The sequence below is a fragment of the Balaenoptera physalus genome (assembly GCF_965194825.1).
Source record: "Balaenoptera physalus genome assembly, chromosome: X".
NCBI lineage: Eukaryota > Metazoa > Chordata > Mammalia > Artiodactyla > Balaenopteridae > Balaenoptera > Balaenoptera physalus.
Genome location: NC_138903.1, coordinates 58,587,199 through 58,604,303, shown reverse-complemented (window position 1 = coordinate 58,604,303; position 17,105 = coordinate 58,587,199). Strand labels below are relative to the sequence as shown.

The following is a 17,105-nucleotide window of genomic DNA, read 5'->3' as shown; positions in this document are numbered from 1 at the left end:
GGAGAAAATATTTGCAAACGAATCAACGGACAAAGGATTAGTCTCCAAAATATATAAACAGCTCATGCAGCTAAGTATTAAAAAAACAAACAACCCAATCCAAAAATGGGCAGCAGACCTAAATAGACATTTCTCCAAATAAGACATACAGATGGCCAAGAAGCACATGAAAAGCTGCTCAACATCACTAATTATTAGAGAAATGCAAATCAAAACAACAATGAGATATCACCTCACACTAGTAAGAATGGGCATCATCAGAAAATCTACAAACAACAAATGCTGGAGAGGGTGTGGAGAAAAGGGAACCCTCTTACACTGTTGGTGGGAATGTATATTGATACAGCCACTATAGAGAACAGTATGGAGGTTCCTTAAAAGACTTAAAATAGAATTACCATATGACCCAGCAATCCCACTACTGGGCATATACCCAGAGAAAACCATAATTCAAAAAGACACATGCACCCCAATATTCATTGCAGCACTATTTACAATAGCCAGGTCCTGAAAGCAACCTAAATGCCCATCGACAGATGAATGGATAAAGAAGATGTGGTACACATATACAGTGGAATATTACTCAGCAATAAAAAGGAACAATATTGGGTCATTTGTAGAGATGTGGATGGATCTAGAGACTGTCATACAGTGTTAAGTAAGTCACAGAGAGAGAAACAAATATTGTGTATTAACGCATATTTTTGGAACCTAGAAAAATGGTACAGATGAACCGGTTTGCAGGGCAGAAATAGAGGCACAGATGCAGAGAACAAACTTATGGACGCCAAGGGGGGAAAGTGACTGGGGGGTGTTGGTGTGGTGAATTGGGAGATTGGGATTGACATATATACAGTAATATGTATAAAATTGATAACTAATAAGAACCTGCTGTAGAAAAATTAAATATATAAGATTCAAAAATTCAAAAAAAATAGTAAGTACCTAACGTACTGCCTGGCCTGATGTATGCCTCAGTTAATGTTAGCTTTTCTTTTACTTTTTTCCCTCTGGTAAAAAGCACATTCCTTACAGATCAGAGGTCCCTCAGTTCTGTGCTGGCTTCTTGCCCAGCAACAGATTGCCTCTAGAAATAAACCATGGGTGAGGTATTTTTTTCTTTTTGTCTGTGTGTTCCCTGTGCTGCTTCTTCTAATACCTGGCACAGTGTAAGGGCTCAGTGAGTTTAGATTTCCTATGTGACAACACAAGCCTTTTACGTGAATTTCCCAACGTGGTGCTGAGAAGATTGCAGAATGTTAACCTTAATCTGTGACAAGCTAGTATTCTTAGTGCTCCTTTGGAGACTGTGTGATTTCTCGTCGTGCTGAGAGGCAGAGAGCTTAATTAAATTTCATACTTGAAGAGAGTGACGACTGAGTACTCCATCCTTCATAAGGCTTTTCAGCTCTTTATTTTCAGTTAAACCTTCTGGGATTTTTTCCTCATCTTTAACATCATCTTTTAATATGCAATACTCAAATGCTTGAACAATATCAAAGAACTCATCATTCACAGGGGCAGTCTTAGGTTCCAATTGCCTTGGAGATATTTTACTTATTATTTGGCTGTCTAAATGCATTGTAGATTAACATTTAAAAGGTATATTCACTGTTCACTATTGTGTTCCTTCTTTCTCCTTTAAAAAATTAATGTAGTTAATGCATGTGAAAAATACTGAGGAGAAGAAAAGGCAACCTGCACACAGGTGCGTTTTAAGTGCCATTCTCTGAGCAGCAGCTCCCAGAGCCTTTAGCTATACCAGTAGAAACTACCCTTTGTGTAGGTGGAATTTTTCAAGGTTATGTTTGAGGAAGCCGAAATTACTGAGACCAATGCAGAAATTAATTCTCTCTTGCTTTTTTTTTTCCTTCCTGGGAATTAGAGAGATTGACCACATGAAACCTGACACTGTGTTATTCATTCTCATTTCTGAGCAGACTGAATTAAAATCGTAGACATGTTAATCTGTGCCTTCTCTCCCACCTCTAGGAGCGGAAAAAGAAATTTGAAAAGGATGGAGAGAGGTTTTATTCCTTGCTGGATCGGCACTTACATTTGTCTTCCAAAAAGAAAGAATCTCAGTTACAAGAGGTATGTTCAAACAGCCTGCCCTGCCTTCTATTGCCAGCTATGCCTTGGTACGTGGCAGCTTCCTATTGCAAGGTTTTCCTCATACCCTGCCTCAGCAGAGAACCATGTATAATAGTTGTGCTTGCAGATAAAACCATGGCCAATGACTCAGGAGCCCTGAGTTCTCAAGCCACCTCCTCCACAAACTCACAGTGTGACTTTGGATAAGATATTTCTTTCTTGTCCTCAGTTTCTCTATCTATCAAAGGAAGAGCGGTACTCAAAGATCACTAGAGTCCTTTTCAGTTCTAAGTTTCTGATTCTAGATTACATATTAGGATAGAGTTAAACTAGCGCTGTATTTGATAGATCAGGAGTAGATCTACTTTTTTCCCATGAGGTGTTCCAACGGTAGGGTTTTTTTTTTTTTCTTTTTGGTCCCACACTGGGACTACAGCTTATATGGCACTTCCACTGACTTCAGTTCAAAGAAGCCACTATTCAGTGAGCGCCTACCACATGCCAGGCACTATGCTGGTTGCAACAGGACTACAAAGACAGTAAGACGTACTTCCTGCTCTTCTGCAGCTTACAGTTAGGATGCTAAAATGAGAACACACATGACTCTTATACAAGTAGAATTTTTTTTTACATAATGTAATGTGTATGTGGTGTCCTTGTAGGGATAGGAAGGTATTTGGAGAATAAAAAACTTACATTTGGACGTGGAGAATTGCCTTTGTGGAAGAATGTTGCCCTTCTAAATTTGAGGTGGTAATATGATTATATGTAAAGTGTTTGACAGATAGAAGTATAGAAATGGACCTTTCAAGTGGAGGGCAGTGGCCCCAAGGATGGAAAACAATGTTTGGCTAAAGGTTTGACCGGAATTTGCATTACTATTAGAGGATAGTGAAAGACAGGAAAGGATCAGGCAAGTTGTAGACATATTATGGTGTAATAGGCTCAGGAGTTTGCTTTAATTCTGTTGACCCTGGAAGAATTATTGAAGGCCTTTGGTTGTGCAAGCAATATGAGTAGAATTCTATTTTAGGAATCTTAAACTGGCTGAAGTTGTAGGATGAATTAAATTCAGGAGAGATGTGAAGCAAGAAAACCAGTTTAGGAAACTATTGCGATGATCTAGGGGAGAAGTTCTGAGTCAGAAAAAGTGGCACTGGGGAAGGGAAAAACAGGAATTAACTGATTAAGACTTATTTCCTGGTAGAATGGATCTATGTTTTGGATAAAAGATCCAGTAAGAGATAGAGATATTGAAGGTTCAAGTATAAAATGAGATACCCAACTGAATAAAGTCATAGACATGAGCTTAGAAATCATCTTGTCCACGGTCACACAGACTGTGGCAAAGCTGAAACTCATCTCCTGACACCTGATTTAGTGAGTATCCATCACAGAATGTGAGGTACTTGAAGGTGATGAGTCAAGAGACTCAGTGGTAGATGGAGTTAGTGTTGAAAGGTGAAGGACTACTTCTCTTCCATAAACTGGAATGAAGTACTAGTCTGGGGTCATCTGCCATTTTCCTCTTGCACAATTTTGCTTTCTTCCTTTTCCTTCTATTCTGTGCCGGGGTTCCTATGCAGAAAAGAGTTAACATAACTGGCCCAAGACTTCTATGCTTAGAAAAGTCTACTTACAAGATTAGCTCTTGGCTGGTCTCTGGGAACTTGTCTGGTAAACAGTACCCTACACTGATATAAAAATTTCCCTAAGTGGTAAGAGTGACTCATTGTGCCTAGACTGCCTGTACAAACAATGTGGTTTATGCTAAACACCTTATTTTCTTCTAGGAGTCGAGAAGTTTGGTACATGCTCAGCAGAGGGAGCCTGTGTACAGCAACCAATATAAAACCTAGGGCACTCAGTATCTAATGAGCTTCCCTGGTACACAACATTTCATATGTGTTGTCATAACTTGTTGCTGGAGGAATTAAGTATTTCCTGTGTGACTGCACTAAGAGAGAACTCTTGAAAGCTTGCACCTAGCTTTAGCTGGACTTCATCCCATGCATCTTTTCCCTTTGCTGATTTTGCTTTGTATCCTTTCACAGAAATAAATCTTAACCATGCGTATGACTATATGCGGAGTCCTTTGAGTCCTCCTAGAGAATAACTGAACCTGTGGGTTTTAGAAGCCCAGACACAGTCCAAACTTTATTCTTTTAGAGGCTTTTGCAATGAAAGCTTCTAGAGTGTCCTAGCAGTTTGGTGCTGTATCTAGATGTCCCTGGTGGCTTTCCTAATGAGCAAGAATGCAGCCTTTGTGTTTGTCTAATCAAAACAAAGCTGGGGGACCTTGGATCACTCACTTCTTTTTTAATATTGGGACTATTTTTAGAGCAGTTTTAGATTTAAAGAAAAATTGAATGATAAGTACAGAGAGTTCTCATATATTCTTAATCCCCTGCATACAGTTACCCCTATTATTAACATTTGCATTTATGAGATACATTTGATACAGTTGAAGAGCCAATGCGTTGCACATTCTATAGATTTTGATAAATGTATAATGACATGAATCCATCATTACACTATCATACAACATAGTTTCACTGCCCTAAAGATCCCTAGGCACCACCCATTCATCACTTCCTCGTTCCATACCCCCGCTGACCCCTGGCAACTAGTGATCTCTTTATGGTTTCCATATTATTGCTTATTCCAGAATGTCATAGAGTTGGAATTATATGGCATGTAGCCTTTTCAGATTGGCTTCTTTCACTTAGAAATGTGCCTTTAAGGTTCTTCTGTGTCTTTTCACAGCTTGATAGCTCATTTCTTTTTAGCACTGAATAATATTTCATTGTGTGGATGTATTAAATTTGTTTACCTATTCACCTATCAAAGGACATCTTGGAATCCTCCAAATTTTGTCAACTACTATTAAAGCTGCTATAAACATTTGTGTGCAGGTTTTGTGTATATAACTTTTCAAATAATTCAGTTAAATACCAAAGACCACAATTACTGAACTGCATGGTAAAAGTATATTTAGTTTTTTAAGAAACTGCCAAATTATCTTCCAAGGTGGCTGTACTATTTTTTTTATTTCTGCCATCAGTGAATGAGAGTTCTTCTCACTCCACACCTTAGCCAGCATTTGATGTTGTCTATGTTTTGGATTCTAGCCATTCTAGTAGGTGTGTAGTGATACCTCATTACTTTTGTAATTTGCATTTTCTTAATGCCATGTGTTGCAGAACATCTTTTTATATGCCATCTGTAGATCTTCTTTGGTGAGGTGTCTGTTCAAATCTTTTGCCCGTTTTCAATTGGGTTGTGTGTTTTCATATTATTGTATCTTAAAAGCTGTTTGCATATTTTAGATACCTGTTCTTTATCAGATATATGTTTTACAAAGATTTTTTTTCCAGTCTGTGGCTTGTCTTTTCACTCAACAGAATTTTCACGGAGCAGAAGTTTGTAATTTTAATGAAATTAAACTTATCAATATTTTCTTTCATGGATCATGCTTTTGGTGTTATATCTCAAAAGTCATCACAAAATCCAAGGTCACCTAAAATTTCTCTTATGTTATTTTCTAGGAGTTTTATAGATTTGTGTTTTACATTTACTTCTATAATCCATTTTGAGTTAATTATTATGAAAGGTGTAAGGTCTGTCTCTAGATTCTTTTTTTTTTTTAAACATCTTTATTGAAGTATAATTGCCTTACAATGGCGTGTTAGCTTCTGCTTTATAACAAAGTGAATCAGTTATACACATACAATATGTTCGCATATCTCTTCCCTCTTGCATCTCCCTCCCTCCCACCCTCCCCATCCCACCCCTCTAGGTGGTCACAAAGCACCGAGCTGATCTCCCTGTGCTATGTGGCTGCTTCCCACTAGCTATCTATTTTACATTTTGTAGTGTATATATGTCCATGACACTCTCTTACCCTGTCACATCTCACCCCACCCCCTCCCCATATCCTCAAGTCCATTCTCTAGTAGGTCTGTGTCTTTATTCCCGTCTTGCCACTAGGTTCTTCATGGCTTTTTTTTCCCTTAGATTCCGTATATATGTGTTAGCATACTGTATTTGTTTTTCTCTTTCTGACTTACTTCACTCTGTATGACAGACTCTAACTCCATCCACCTCATTACAAATACCTCCATTTCATTTCTTTTTATGGCTGAGTAACATTCCATTGTATATATGTGCCACATCTTCTTTATCCATTCATCTGTCGATGGACATTTAGGTTGCTTCCATGTCCTGGCTATTGTAAATAGAGCTGCAATGAACATTTTGGTACATGACTCTTTTTGAACTATGGTTTTCTCAGGGTATATGCCCAGTAGTGGGATTGCTGGGTCGTATGGTAGTTGTATTTGTAGTTTTTTAAGGAACCTCCATACTGTTCTCCATAGTGGCTGTATCAATTTACATTCCCACCAACAGTGCAAGAGTGTTCCCTTTCCTCCACACCCTCTCCAGCATTTATTGTTTGTAGATTTTTTGATGATGGCCATTCTGATCGGTGTGAGATGATATCTCATTGTAGTTTTGATTTGCATTTCTCTAATGATTAATGATGTTGAGCATTCTTTCATGTGTCTGTTGGCAATCTGTATATCTTCTTTGGAGAAATGTCTATTTAGGTCTTCTGCCCATTTTTGGATTGGGTTGTTCGTTTTTTTGTTATTGAGCTGCATGAGCTGCTTGTAAATCTTGGAGATTAATCCTTTGTCAGTTGCTTCATTTGCAAATATTTTCTCCCATTCTGAGGGTTGTCTTTTGGTCTTGTTTATGGTTTCCTTTGCTGTGCAAAAGCTTTTAAGTTTCATTAGGTCCCATTTGTTTATTTGTGTTCTTATTTCCATTTCTCTGGGAGCTGGGTCAAAAAGAATCTTGCTGTGATGTATGTCATAGAGTGTTCTGCCTATGTTTTCCTCTAAGAGTTTGATAGTGTCTGGCCTTACACTTAGGTCTTTAATCCATTTTGAGTTTATTTTTGTGCATGGTGTCAGGGAGTGTTCTAATTTCATACTTTTACATGTATCTGTCCAATTTTCCCAGCACCACTTATTGAAGAGGCTGTCTTTTCTCCACTGTATATGTTTGCCTCCTTTATCAAAGATAAGGTGCCCATATGTGTGTGGGTTTATCTCTGGGCTTTCTATCCTGTTCCATTGATCTATATTTCTGTTTTTGTGCCAGTACCATACTGTCCTGATTACTGTAGCTTTGTAATATAGTCTGAAGTCAGGGAGCCTGATTCCCCCAGCTCCATTTTTCGTTCTCAAGATTGCTTTGGCTATTCGGGGTCTTTTGTGTTTCCATACAAATTGTGAAATATTTTGTTCTAGTTCTGTGAAAAATGCCAGTGGTAGTTTGATAGGGATTGCATTGAATCTGTAGATTGCTTTGGGTAGTAGAGTCATTTTCACAATGTTGATTCTTCCAATCCAAGAACATGGTATATCTCTCCATCTATTTGTATCATTTTTAATTTCTTTCATCAGTGTCTTATAATTTTCTGCATACAGGTCTTTTGTCTCCTTAGGTAGGTTTATTCCTAGATATTTTATTCTTTTTGTTGCAGTGGTAAACGGGAGTGTTTTCTTAATTTCACTTTCAGATTTTTCGTCATTAGTGTATAGAAATGAAAGGGATTTCTGTGCATTAATTTTGTATCCTGCTACTTTACCAAATTCATTGATTAACTCTAGGAGTTTTCTGGTAGCAATTTTAGGATTGTCTATGTATAGTATCATGTCATCTGCAAATAGTGACAGCTTTACTTCTTCTTTTCCGATTTGGATTCCTTTTATTTCTTTTTCTTCTCTGATTGCTGTGGCTAACACTTCCAAAACTATGTTGAATAATAGTGGTGAGAGTGGGCAACCTTGTCTTGTTCCTGATCTTAGTGGAAATGGTTTCAGTTTTTCACCATTGAGGACAATGTTGGCTGTGGGTTTGTCATATATGGCCTTTATTGTGTTGAGGAAAGTTCCCTCTATGCCTACTTCTGCAGGGCTTTTATCATAAATGGGTGTTGAATTTTGTCAAAAGCTTTCTCTGCATCTATTGAGATGATCATATGGTTTTTCTCCTTCAATTTGTTAATATGGTGTATCACATTGATTGATTTGCGTATATTGAAGAATCCTTGCATTCCTGGGATCAACCCCACTTGATCATGGTGTATGATCCTTTTAATGTGCTGTTGGATTCTGTTTGCTTGTATTTTGTTGAGGATTTTTGCATCTATGTTCATCAGTGATATTGGCCTGTAGTTTTCTTTCTTTGTGACATCTTTGTCTGGTTTTGGTATCAGGGTGATGGTGGCCTCGTAGAATGATTTGGGAAGTGTTCCTCCCTCTGCAATATTTTGGAAGAGTTTGAGAAGGATAGGTGTTAGCTCTTCTCTAAATGTTTGATAGAATTCACCTGTGAAGCCATCTGGTCCTGGGCTTTTGTTTGTTGGAAGATTTTTAATCACAGTTTCAATTTCAATGCTTGTGATTGGTCTGTTCATATTTTCTATTTCTACCTGGTTCAGTCTCAGCAGTTTGTGCATTTCTAAGAATCTGTCCATTTCTTCCAGGTTGTCCATTTTATTGGCATAGAGTTGCTTGTAGTAATCTCTCATGATCTTTTGTATTTCTGCAGTGTCAGTGGTTACTTCTCCTTTTTCATTTCTAATTCTATTGATCTGAGTCTTCTCCCTTTTTCTCTTGATGAGTCTGGCTAATGGTTTATCAATTTTGTTTATCTTCTCAAAGAACCAGCTTTTAGTTTCATTGAGTTTTGCTATTGTTTCCTTCATTACTTTTTCATTTATTTCTGACCTGATCTTTATAATTTCTTTCCTTCTGCTGGCTTTGGGGTTTTTTTTTCTTCTTTCTCTAATTGCTTTAGGTGCAAGGTTAGGTTGTTTATTCGAGATGTTTCCTGTTTCTTGAGGTAGGCTTGTATTGCCATAAGCTTCCCTCTTAGAACTGCTTTTGCTGCATCCCATAGGTTTGGGGTCGTCGTGTCTCCATTGTCATTTGTTTCTAGGTATTTTATGATTTCCCCTTTGATTTCTTCAGTGATCACTTCGTTATTAAGTAGTGTATTGTGTAGCCTCCATGTGTTTGTATTTTTTACACATCTTTTCCTGTAATTGATATCTAGTCTCATAGCGTTGTGGTCGGAAAAGATACTTGATATGATTTCAATTTTCTCAAATTTACCAAGGCTTGATTTGTGACCCAAGATATGATCTATCCTGGAGAATGTTCCATGAGCACTTGAGAAAAATGTGTATTCTGTTGTTTTGGGGTGCAATGTCCTATAAATATCAATTAAGTCCATCTTGTTTAATGTATCATTTAAAGCTTGTGTTTCCTTATTTATTTTCATTTTGGATGATCTGTCCATTGGTGAAAGTGGGGTGTTAAAGTCCCCTACTATGATTGTGTTATTGTCGTTTTCCCCTTCTATGGCTGTTAGTATTTGCCTTATGTATTGAGGTGTTCCTATGTTGGGTGCATAAATATTTACAATTGTTATACCTTCCTCTTGGATCGATCCCTTGATCATTATATAGTGTCCTTCTTTGTCTCTTGTAATAGTCTTTATTTTAAAGTCTATTTTGTCTGATATGAGAATTGCTACTCCAGCTTTCTTTTGATTTCCATTTGCATGGAATATCTTTCTCCATCCCCTCACTTTCAGTCTGTATGTGTCTCTAGGTCTGAAGTGGGTCTCTTGTAGACAGCATATATATGGGTCTTGTTTTTGTATCCATTCAGCCAGCCTGTGTCTTTTGGTGGGAGCATTTAATCCATTTACATTCAAGGTAATTATCGATATGTATGTTCCTATTCCCATTATTTTAAATGTTTTGGGTTTGTTATTGTAGGTGTTTTCCTTCTCTTGTGTTTCTTGCCTAGAGAAGTTCCTTTAGCATTTGTTGTAAAGCTGGTTTGGTGGTGCTGAACTCTCTCAGCTTTTGCTTGTCTGTAAAGGTTTTAATTTCTCCATCACATCTGAATGAGATCCTTGCTGGGTAGAGTAATCTTGGTTGTAGGTTTTTCTCCTTCATCACTTTAAGTATATCCTGCCACTCCCTTCTGGCTTGCAGAGTTTCTGCTGAAAGATCAGATGTTAACCTTATGGGGATTCCCTTGTGTTTTATTTGTTGTTTTTCCCTTGCTGCCTTTAATATGTTTTCCTTATATTTAATTTTTGACAGTTTGATTAATATGTGTCTTGGCATGTTTCTCCTTGGATTTATCCTGTATGGGACTCTCTGTGCTTCCAGGACTTGATTAACTATTTCCTTTCCCATATTAGGGAAGTTTTCAACTATAATCTCTTCAAATATTTTCTCAGTCCCTTTCTTTTTCTCTTCTTCTTCTGGGACCCCTATAATTCGAATGTTGTTGCGTTTAATGTTGTCCCAGAGGTCTCTGAGACTGTCCTCAGTTCTTTTCATTCTTTTTTCTTTATCCTGCTCTGCAGTAGTTATTTCCACCATTTTATCTACCAGGTCACTTATCCTCTCTTCTGCCTCAGTTATTCTGCTATTGATCCCATGTAGAGTATTTTTAATTTCATTTATTGTGTTTTTCATCATTGCTTGGTTCCTCTTTAGTTCTTCTACGTCCTTGTTAAATGTTTCTTTCATTTTGTCTATTCTATTTCCAAGATTTTGGATCATCCTTACTATCATTATTTTGAATTCTTTTTCAGGTAGACTACCTATTTCCTCTTCATTTGTTAAGTCTGGTGTGTTTTGACCCTGCTCCTTCATCTGCTGTGTGTTTTTCTGTCGTCTCATTTTGCTTATCTTACTGTGTTTGGGGTCTCCTTTTCACAGGCTGCAGGTTCGTCCATCCCGTTGTTTCTGGTATCTGTCCCCAGTGTCTAAGGTTAGTTCAGTGGGTTGTGTAGGCTTCCTGGTGGTGGGGACTAGTGCCTGTGTTCTGGTGGATGAGGCTGGATCTTGTCTTTCTGGTTGGCACGTCCACGTCTGGTGGTGTATTTTGGGGTGTCTGTGGCCTTATTATGATTTTAGGCAGCCTCTCTGCTAATGGATGGGGCTGTGTTCCTGTCTTGCTAGTTGTTTGGCATAGGGTGTCCAGCACTGTAGCTTGCTGGTCGTTGAGTGAAGCTGGGTCTTGATGTTGAGATGGAGATCTCTGAGAGATTTTTGCCGTTTGGTATTACGTGGAGCTGGGAGGTCTCTTGTGGACCAGTGTGCTGAAGTTGGCTCTCCCACCTCAGAGGCACGGCCCTGATGCCTGGCTGGAGCACCAAGAGCCTTTCGTCCACACGGCTCAGAGTAAAAGGGAGAAAAAATAGAAAGAAAGAAAGAAAGAGGCTATAATATAGTGAAGTAAAATAAAGCTATTATAAAGCAGAGCTATACAGACAAAATCTCACCAGAAGCATATACATATACACTCACAAAATAAGGAAAAGGGGAAAAATTAATATATCCTGCTCCGAAAGTCCAGCTCCTGAATTTGGGATGATTCATTGTCTATTCAGTTATTCAACAGATGCAGGCACATCAAGTTGTTTGTGGAGTTTTAATCCACTGCTTCTGAGGCTGCTGGGAGAGATTTCCCCTTCTCTTCTCTGTTCGCACAGCTCCTGGGGTTCAGCTTTGGATTTGGACCCGGCTCTGCGTGTAGGTCGCCTGAGGGCGCCTATTCCCCGCCCAGACAGGACGGGGTTAAAGGAGCAGCTGCTTCGGGGGCTCTGGCTCCCTCAGGCCGCGAGGAGGGAGGGGTACAGAGGAGGCAGGGCGAGCCTGCAGCGGCAGAGGCCGGCGTGACATTGCACCAGCCTGAGGCGGGCAGTGCGTTCTCCCGGGGAAGTTGTCCCCGGATCACGGGACCCTGGCAGTGGCGGGCTGCACAGGCTCCCGGGAGGGGCGGTGTGGAGAGTGACCTGTGCTCACACACAGGCTTTTTGGAGGCGGCAGCAGCATCCCCAGCGTCTCACGCCCGTCTCTGGGGTCCGTGCTGATCGCCGCGGCTCGCGCCCGTCTCTGGAGTTCGTTTAGGCGGCGCTCTGAATCCCCTCTCCTTGCACGCCGTGAAACATAGAGGCAAGAAAATGTCTCTTGCCTCTTTGGCAGCTGCAGACTTTTTCCCGGACTCCCTCCCAGCCAGCTGTGGTGCGCTAACCCCTTCAGGCTGTGTTCATGCCGCCAACCCCAGTCCTCTCCCTGCCATCCGACCGAAGCTGAGCCTCAGCTCCCAGCCCCGCCCGCTCCGGCGGGGGAGCAGACAAGCCTCTCGGGCTGGTGAGCGCTGCTCGGCGCCGAGCCTCTCTGCGGGAGTCTCTCCTTTTTTTCCTCTTCGCCCCTGTTGCTGTGGGGACCGCGCTGATAGCCGCTTGCGCCCGTTTCTGGAGCTCGTTTAGGCGGCGCTCTGAATCCCCTCTCCTCGCGCACCAGGAAACAAAGAGTGAAGAAAAAGTCTCTCGCCTCTTTGGCAGCTGCAGACTTTTTCCCCAGACTCCCTCCCGGCTAGCTGTGGTGCACTAACCCCTTCAGGCTCTGTTTACACCGACATCCCCAGTCCTCTCCCTGCGATCCGACTGAAGCCCAAGCCTCAGCTCCCAGCCCCGCCCACCCCGGCGGGGGAGCAGACAAGCCTCTCTTGGGCTGGTGAGTGCTGCTCGGCGCCGAGCCTCTATGCGGGAATCTCTCCGCTTTGCCCTCCGCACCCCTGTGGCTGCGCTCTCCTCCGTGGCTCCGAAGCTTCCCCCCTCTGCCACCCGCAGTCTCTGCCCGCGAAGGGGCTTCCTAGTGCGTGGAAATCTTTCCTCCTTCACAGCTCCCTCCCACTGGTGCAGGTGCCATCCCTATTCTTTTGTCTCTGTTATTTCTTTTTTCTTTTGCCCTACCCAAGTACGGGGGGAGTTTCTTGCCTTTTTGGAGGTCGGACGTTTTCTGCCAGCGTTCAGTGGGTGTTCTGTAGGAGCAGTTCCACGTGTAGATGTATTTCTACTGTATCTGTGGGAAGGAAGGTGCTCTCCGCGTCTTACTCTTCCGCCATCTTCTCTCCAACGATCTCTTTTTTTTTTTTTTTGGCATAGGGATATACAGTTGTTCCAGCAATATTTTTTGAAATGACTATCATTTCTCTATTGAATTTTCCTAGATCCTTTGTCAAAGATCAGTTGAATATGTTTATTTATTTTAGGCTCTCAATTCCATTCCATTGATCTATTTGTTTTTTTTTCACCAATACCATACTGTTCTGATTACTATAACTTACCGGTAATTTTGCAGTCAGATAGTGTCAATATTTTGACTTGTTTTTCTCCCCCAGTATTGTGTTGGCTATTCTGGATATTTTTGCCTCTCCATATAAATTTTAGAATCACTTTGTTGATATCTAGAAAATAGCTTGCAGGGATTTTGAATTGGACTGCATTGAATCTATAGATCAAGTTGTGAAGAACAGATATGTTGATAATATTGTCTTCCTATCTGTATACATGGAATATCTCTCCATTTATTTAGATCTTTGATTTATTTCATTAGAGTTTTGTAGTATTCATCAATATATCTTGTACATATTTTTTGATTTATACCTAAATACTTCAATTTTTTTCTTCTAATGTAAATGGTATTGTGTTTTAAATTTCAAATTCTGAATGTTCACTGTTAGCATATAAGAAAACAATTGACTTTTGTATATTAACCTTGTATCCTGAAATTGTGCTATAGTTCATTAATAGTTCCAGGAGATTTTTGTATATTCTTTAGGGTTTTCTACATACATAATTGTGTCATGTGCAAAAAAAGACAGTTTTATTTCTTCCTTCCCAATGTATATACCTTTTATTTCATTTTCTTGTCTTATTGCGATAGCTTGGAATTCCAATATGATTTTAATAGTTGTTCCTGATCTTAGAGGCAAAGCACCTAGAGTCTCACCATTAGGTATGATGTTAGCTGCAGGGTTTTTGCAGATGTCCTTTGTCAAGTTGAGGAAATTCCCATATATTCCTAGTTTGCTGAGAGTTTTTATCATGAATGAATGTGTGTTGGATTTTGTCAGACGCTTTTTCTACATCTCTTCGGTCATATGATTTTTATTCTTTAACCTCTTGATGTGATGAATTACATCAATTGATTTTTGAATGTTGAACCAGCCTTGCATTCCTGGAATAAGTCCCACGTGGTCCTGGTCTATAATTATTTTACACCTTGTTGCATTTGATTTGCTAATATTTTGTTGAGAATATTTGCCTCTGTGTTCATGAGAGAGATTGGTTGTACTTCTCCTGTATTGTAATATCTTTGTCTGGTTTTGATAACAGGGTCATATTGGCCTCAGAGAATGAGTTAGGAAATATTCCCTCTGCTTCTATTTTCTGGAAGAGAGTGTAGAATTCAGTATCATTTCTTCCTTAAAATGTCAGGTAGAAATCACCAGTGAACCCAACTGGGCCTAGTGCTTTGTTTTTTGGAAGGCTATTAATTATTGATTCAGTTCCTATGTGCTGCTTTCACTGCATCCCACAAATATTAAATTGTATTTTCATTTTCATTTGAAAATACTTTTTAGTTTTTCTTAAGGACTCCTCCTTGACCCATGTGTCATTTAGAAATGTGCTGATTAATCTCCAAGTATTTTGGTGCATTCCAGCTATTTCTGGTTCTTGATTTCTGTGTAATTTAACTGTGGTCTGAGAGCATACTTTGTATGATTCCTATTCTTTTAAATTTTTTCAGATGTATGTCCCAGAATGTGATTGATCTTGGCGATTGTTTTGTGTTAGCTTGAAAATAAGCTGTTGTTGGATGAAGTGTTCTATAGATGTTGATTACATCTACTTGCTGATGGGGTGTTCAGTTCAATTATGTCTTCACAAGCATACCTCAGAAATATTGTGGGTTTGGCTACAGACCACTGCAATAAAGTGAATATTGCAATATAGTGAGTCACATGAGTTTTTTGGTTTCCCAATGCATGTAAAAGTTATCTGTACATTATCCTGTAGTCTGTTGAGTGAGCAATAGCATTATATTTTTAAAAATGTACATACCTTAATTTAAAAATATTTTACTGCTAAAAATTGCTAACTATCATCAGGCAATGCAGGGTTGCCATAAACCTTCAGTTTGTAAAAAACACAATATTTGCAAAGCACAGTAAAATGAAGCACAATAAAATGAGGTATACCTGTACTGATTTTCTGCTTCTTGGATCTGTCAATTATTGGTAAAGGAATGGTGAAGTCTCCAACTCTTAATAGTAGACTCATGTATTTATCCTTGCAGTTCTATCAGATATTGCCTCACGTGTTTTGATGTTCTGTTATACATAATAAGGGTTGATATATATTCTTTCAGAATTGACCTATTTATTATTATGTTATGCCCCTCTATTTTCCTGATAGCTTTCAATGCTCTGAAGTCTCCTTTCTTGGAAATTAATATAGCTACTCCAGCTTACTTTTGATTTTTGTTGGCATGGAATATTTCTTCATACCTTTACTCTGAAAAATGTTTAAATTTTTAAAATTATTTTTTAATTGAAGTATGGTTGATTTACAATATTATATTAGTTTCTGGTGTACAACATAATGATTCAGAAGTTTTAAAGTTCTACTCCATTTAAAGTCATTACAAAATAATGGCTATATTTCCCTGTGATGTACAGTATATCCTTGTTGCTTATTTATTTTATACATAGCAGTTTGTATCTCTTAATTCCATACCCCTATATTGCCCCTCCCCCTTTCCTGCTCTCCACTGGTAACCACTAGTTTGTTCTCTATATTAGTGAGTTTGTTTCTGTATTGTTACATACATCCGTTTATTTTATTTTTTAGATTCCACATATAAGTGATAACATAGAGTATTTGTCCTTCTCTGACTTATTTCACTAAGCATAAAACTGTCTAGGTCCATCCATGTTGTTGCAAATGGCAGAATTTCATTCTTTTTTTATGGCTGAGTAATATTCCATTGTGTGTGTGCGTGCGTGTGTGTGTGTGTGTATCATGTCTTCTTTATTATTTCTTCTTCTGTTGATGGACACTCAGTTTGCTTCCATATCTTGATGGTTGTAAATAATGTTGTTATGAACATTGTGGTAGATGTATCTTTTCGAATTAGTGTTTTTGTTTTCGTTAGGTATATACCCTGCAATGGAATTGCTGGATCATATGGTAGTGGCAGCCTTCGGTCCAGTGTGGAGCTGTGACTTGAGGCAAATGATGCTGGAGTGTTCTCTTGGTTCAGGCTGGTGTGTGCACCTAGGTAGTCACAGGAAACTAGTCAGTGAGAAACACAGTTTCAGTCGGCCCTTTCTGCCTTGCTTTAGGAGCAAGCAAGCATTCATGTGCTCCTCAGGAGCAGAAGAATCCAGGCTTGCTGCAGCCTTTCTGATAGTCCCACTGGTCCTCTGACCAGCTAAGGGGGCTCGTCTTCCCTTTGTTGAGCTCCAGGGCTGTGGGGCCCAGTATGTGGCTTGAACCACTCACTCCCCAAAGAGAATCCCCACCAGTGTAATCTCCCTTTTCCTCTGAGTCCCCTCCCAGGGGCATCAGTCCTGACCTGATTGCTTCTTTTCCCTATCTACCAAGTTCTGTGTGTGTCTTTCTTATAGCCTTAGTTGTACAGGCGTTTTTATGCTAGTCTCCAGTTAGTTTTCAGTGAGAATTATAGATGTATTTTTGATGTGTTTATGGTGGGATGAACATACTCCTACTGTGCCATCTTGATTCAAGTCTCTTCATAACTTTTAATCGATCTTTGTCTTTTATATTTAAAGTGATGTCTTATACATAACGTATAATTAACTCTTATTTTTTATGTGCCCTCACAGTCTCAGCCTTTTAATTGGTGTGTTTAAAGTGATTATTGATATAGTTGGATAGATGTCTACCATGGTTTTTACTGTTTTCTATTCATTGCCTCTGTTCTTTGTTCCTTTTTTTGTCTTCCATTCTTGTTCTGCATTCTCTTTTTTTAAATTGAAAATTGTAATATGATTCCATTTTTTGTCCTTTCTTAGCATATCAATTGTACTTTT

The 17,105-nt window shown here is 39.3% G+C and overlaps 1 protein-coding gene across 7 annotated transcripts in view; it reads left to right on the top strand.

Annotated features, from left to right (window-relative positions):
* Positions 1–17,105, top strand: part of OPHN1 (oligophrenin 1) — a 630,165-nt gene that overhangs the window by 340,214 nt on the left and 272,846 nt on the right. For all 7 annotated transcript variants that reach the window (XM_082444939.1, XM_082444938.1, XM_082444940.1 and 4 more), the window contains one exon: positions 1,993–2,094. In XM_082444939.1, coding sequence (XP_082301065.1) covers positions 1,993–2,094 — 102 coding nt within the window. The remainder of the gene's footprint in view (positions 1–1,992; positions 2,095–17,105) is intronic.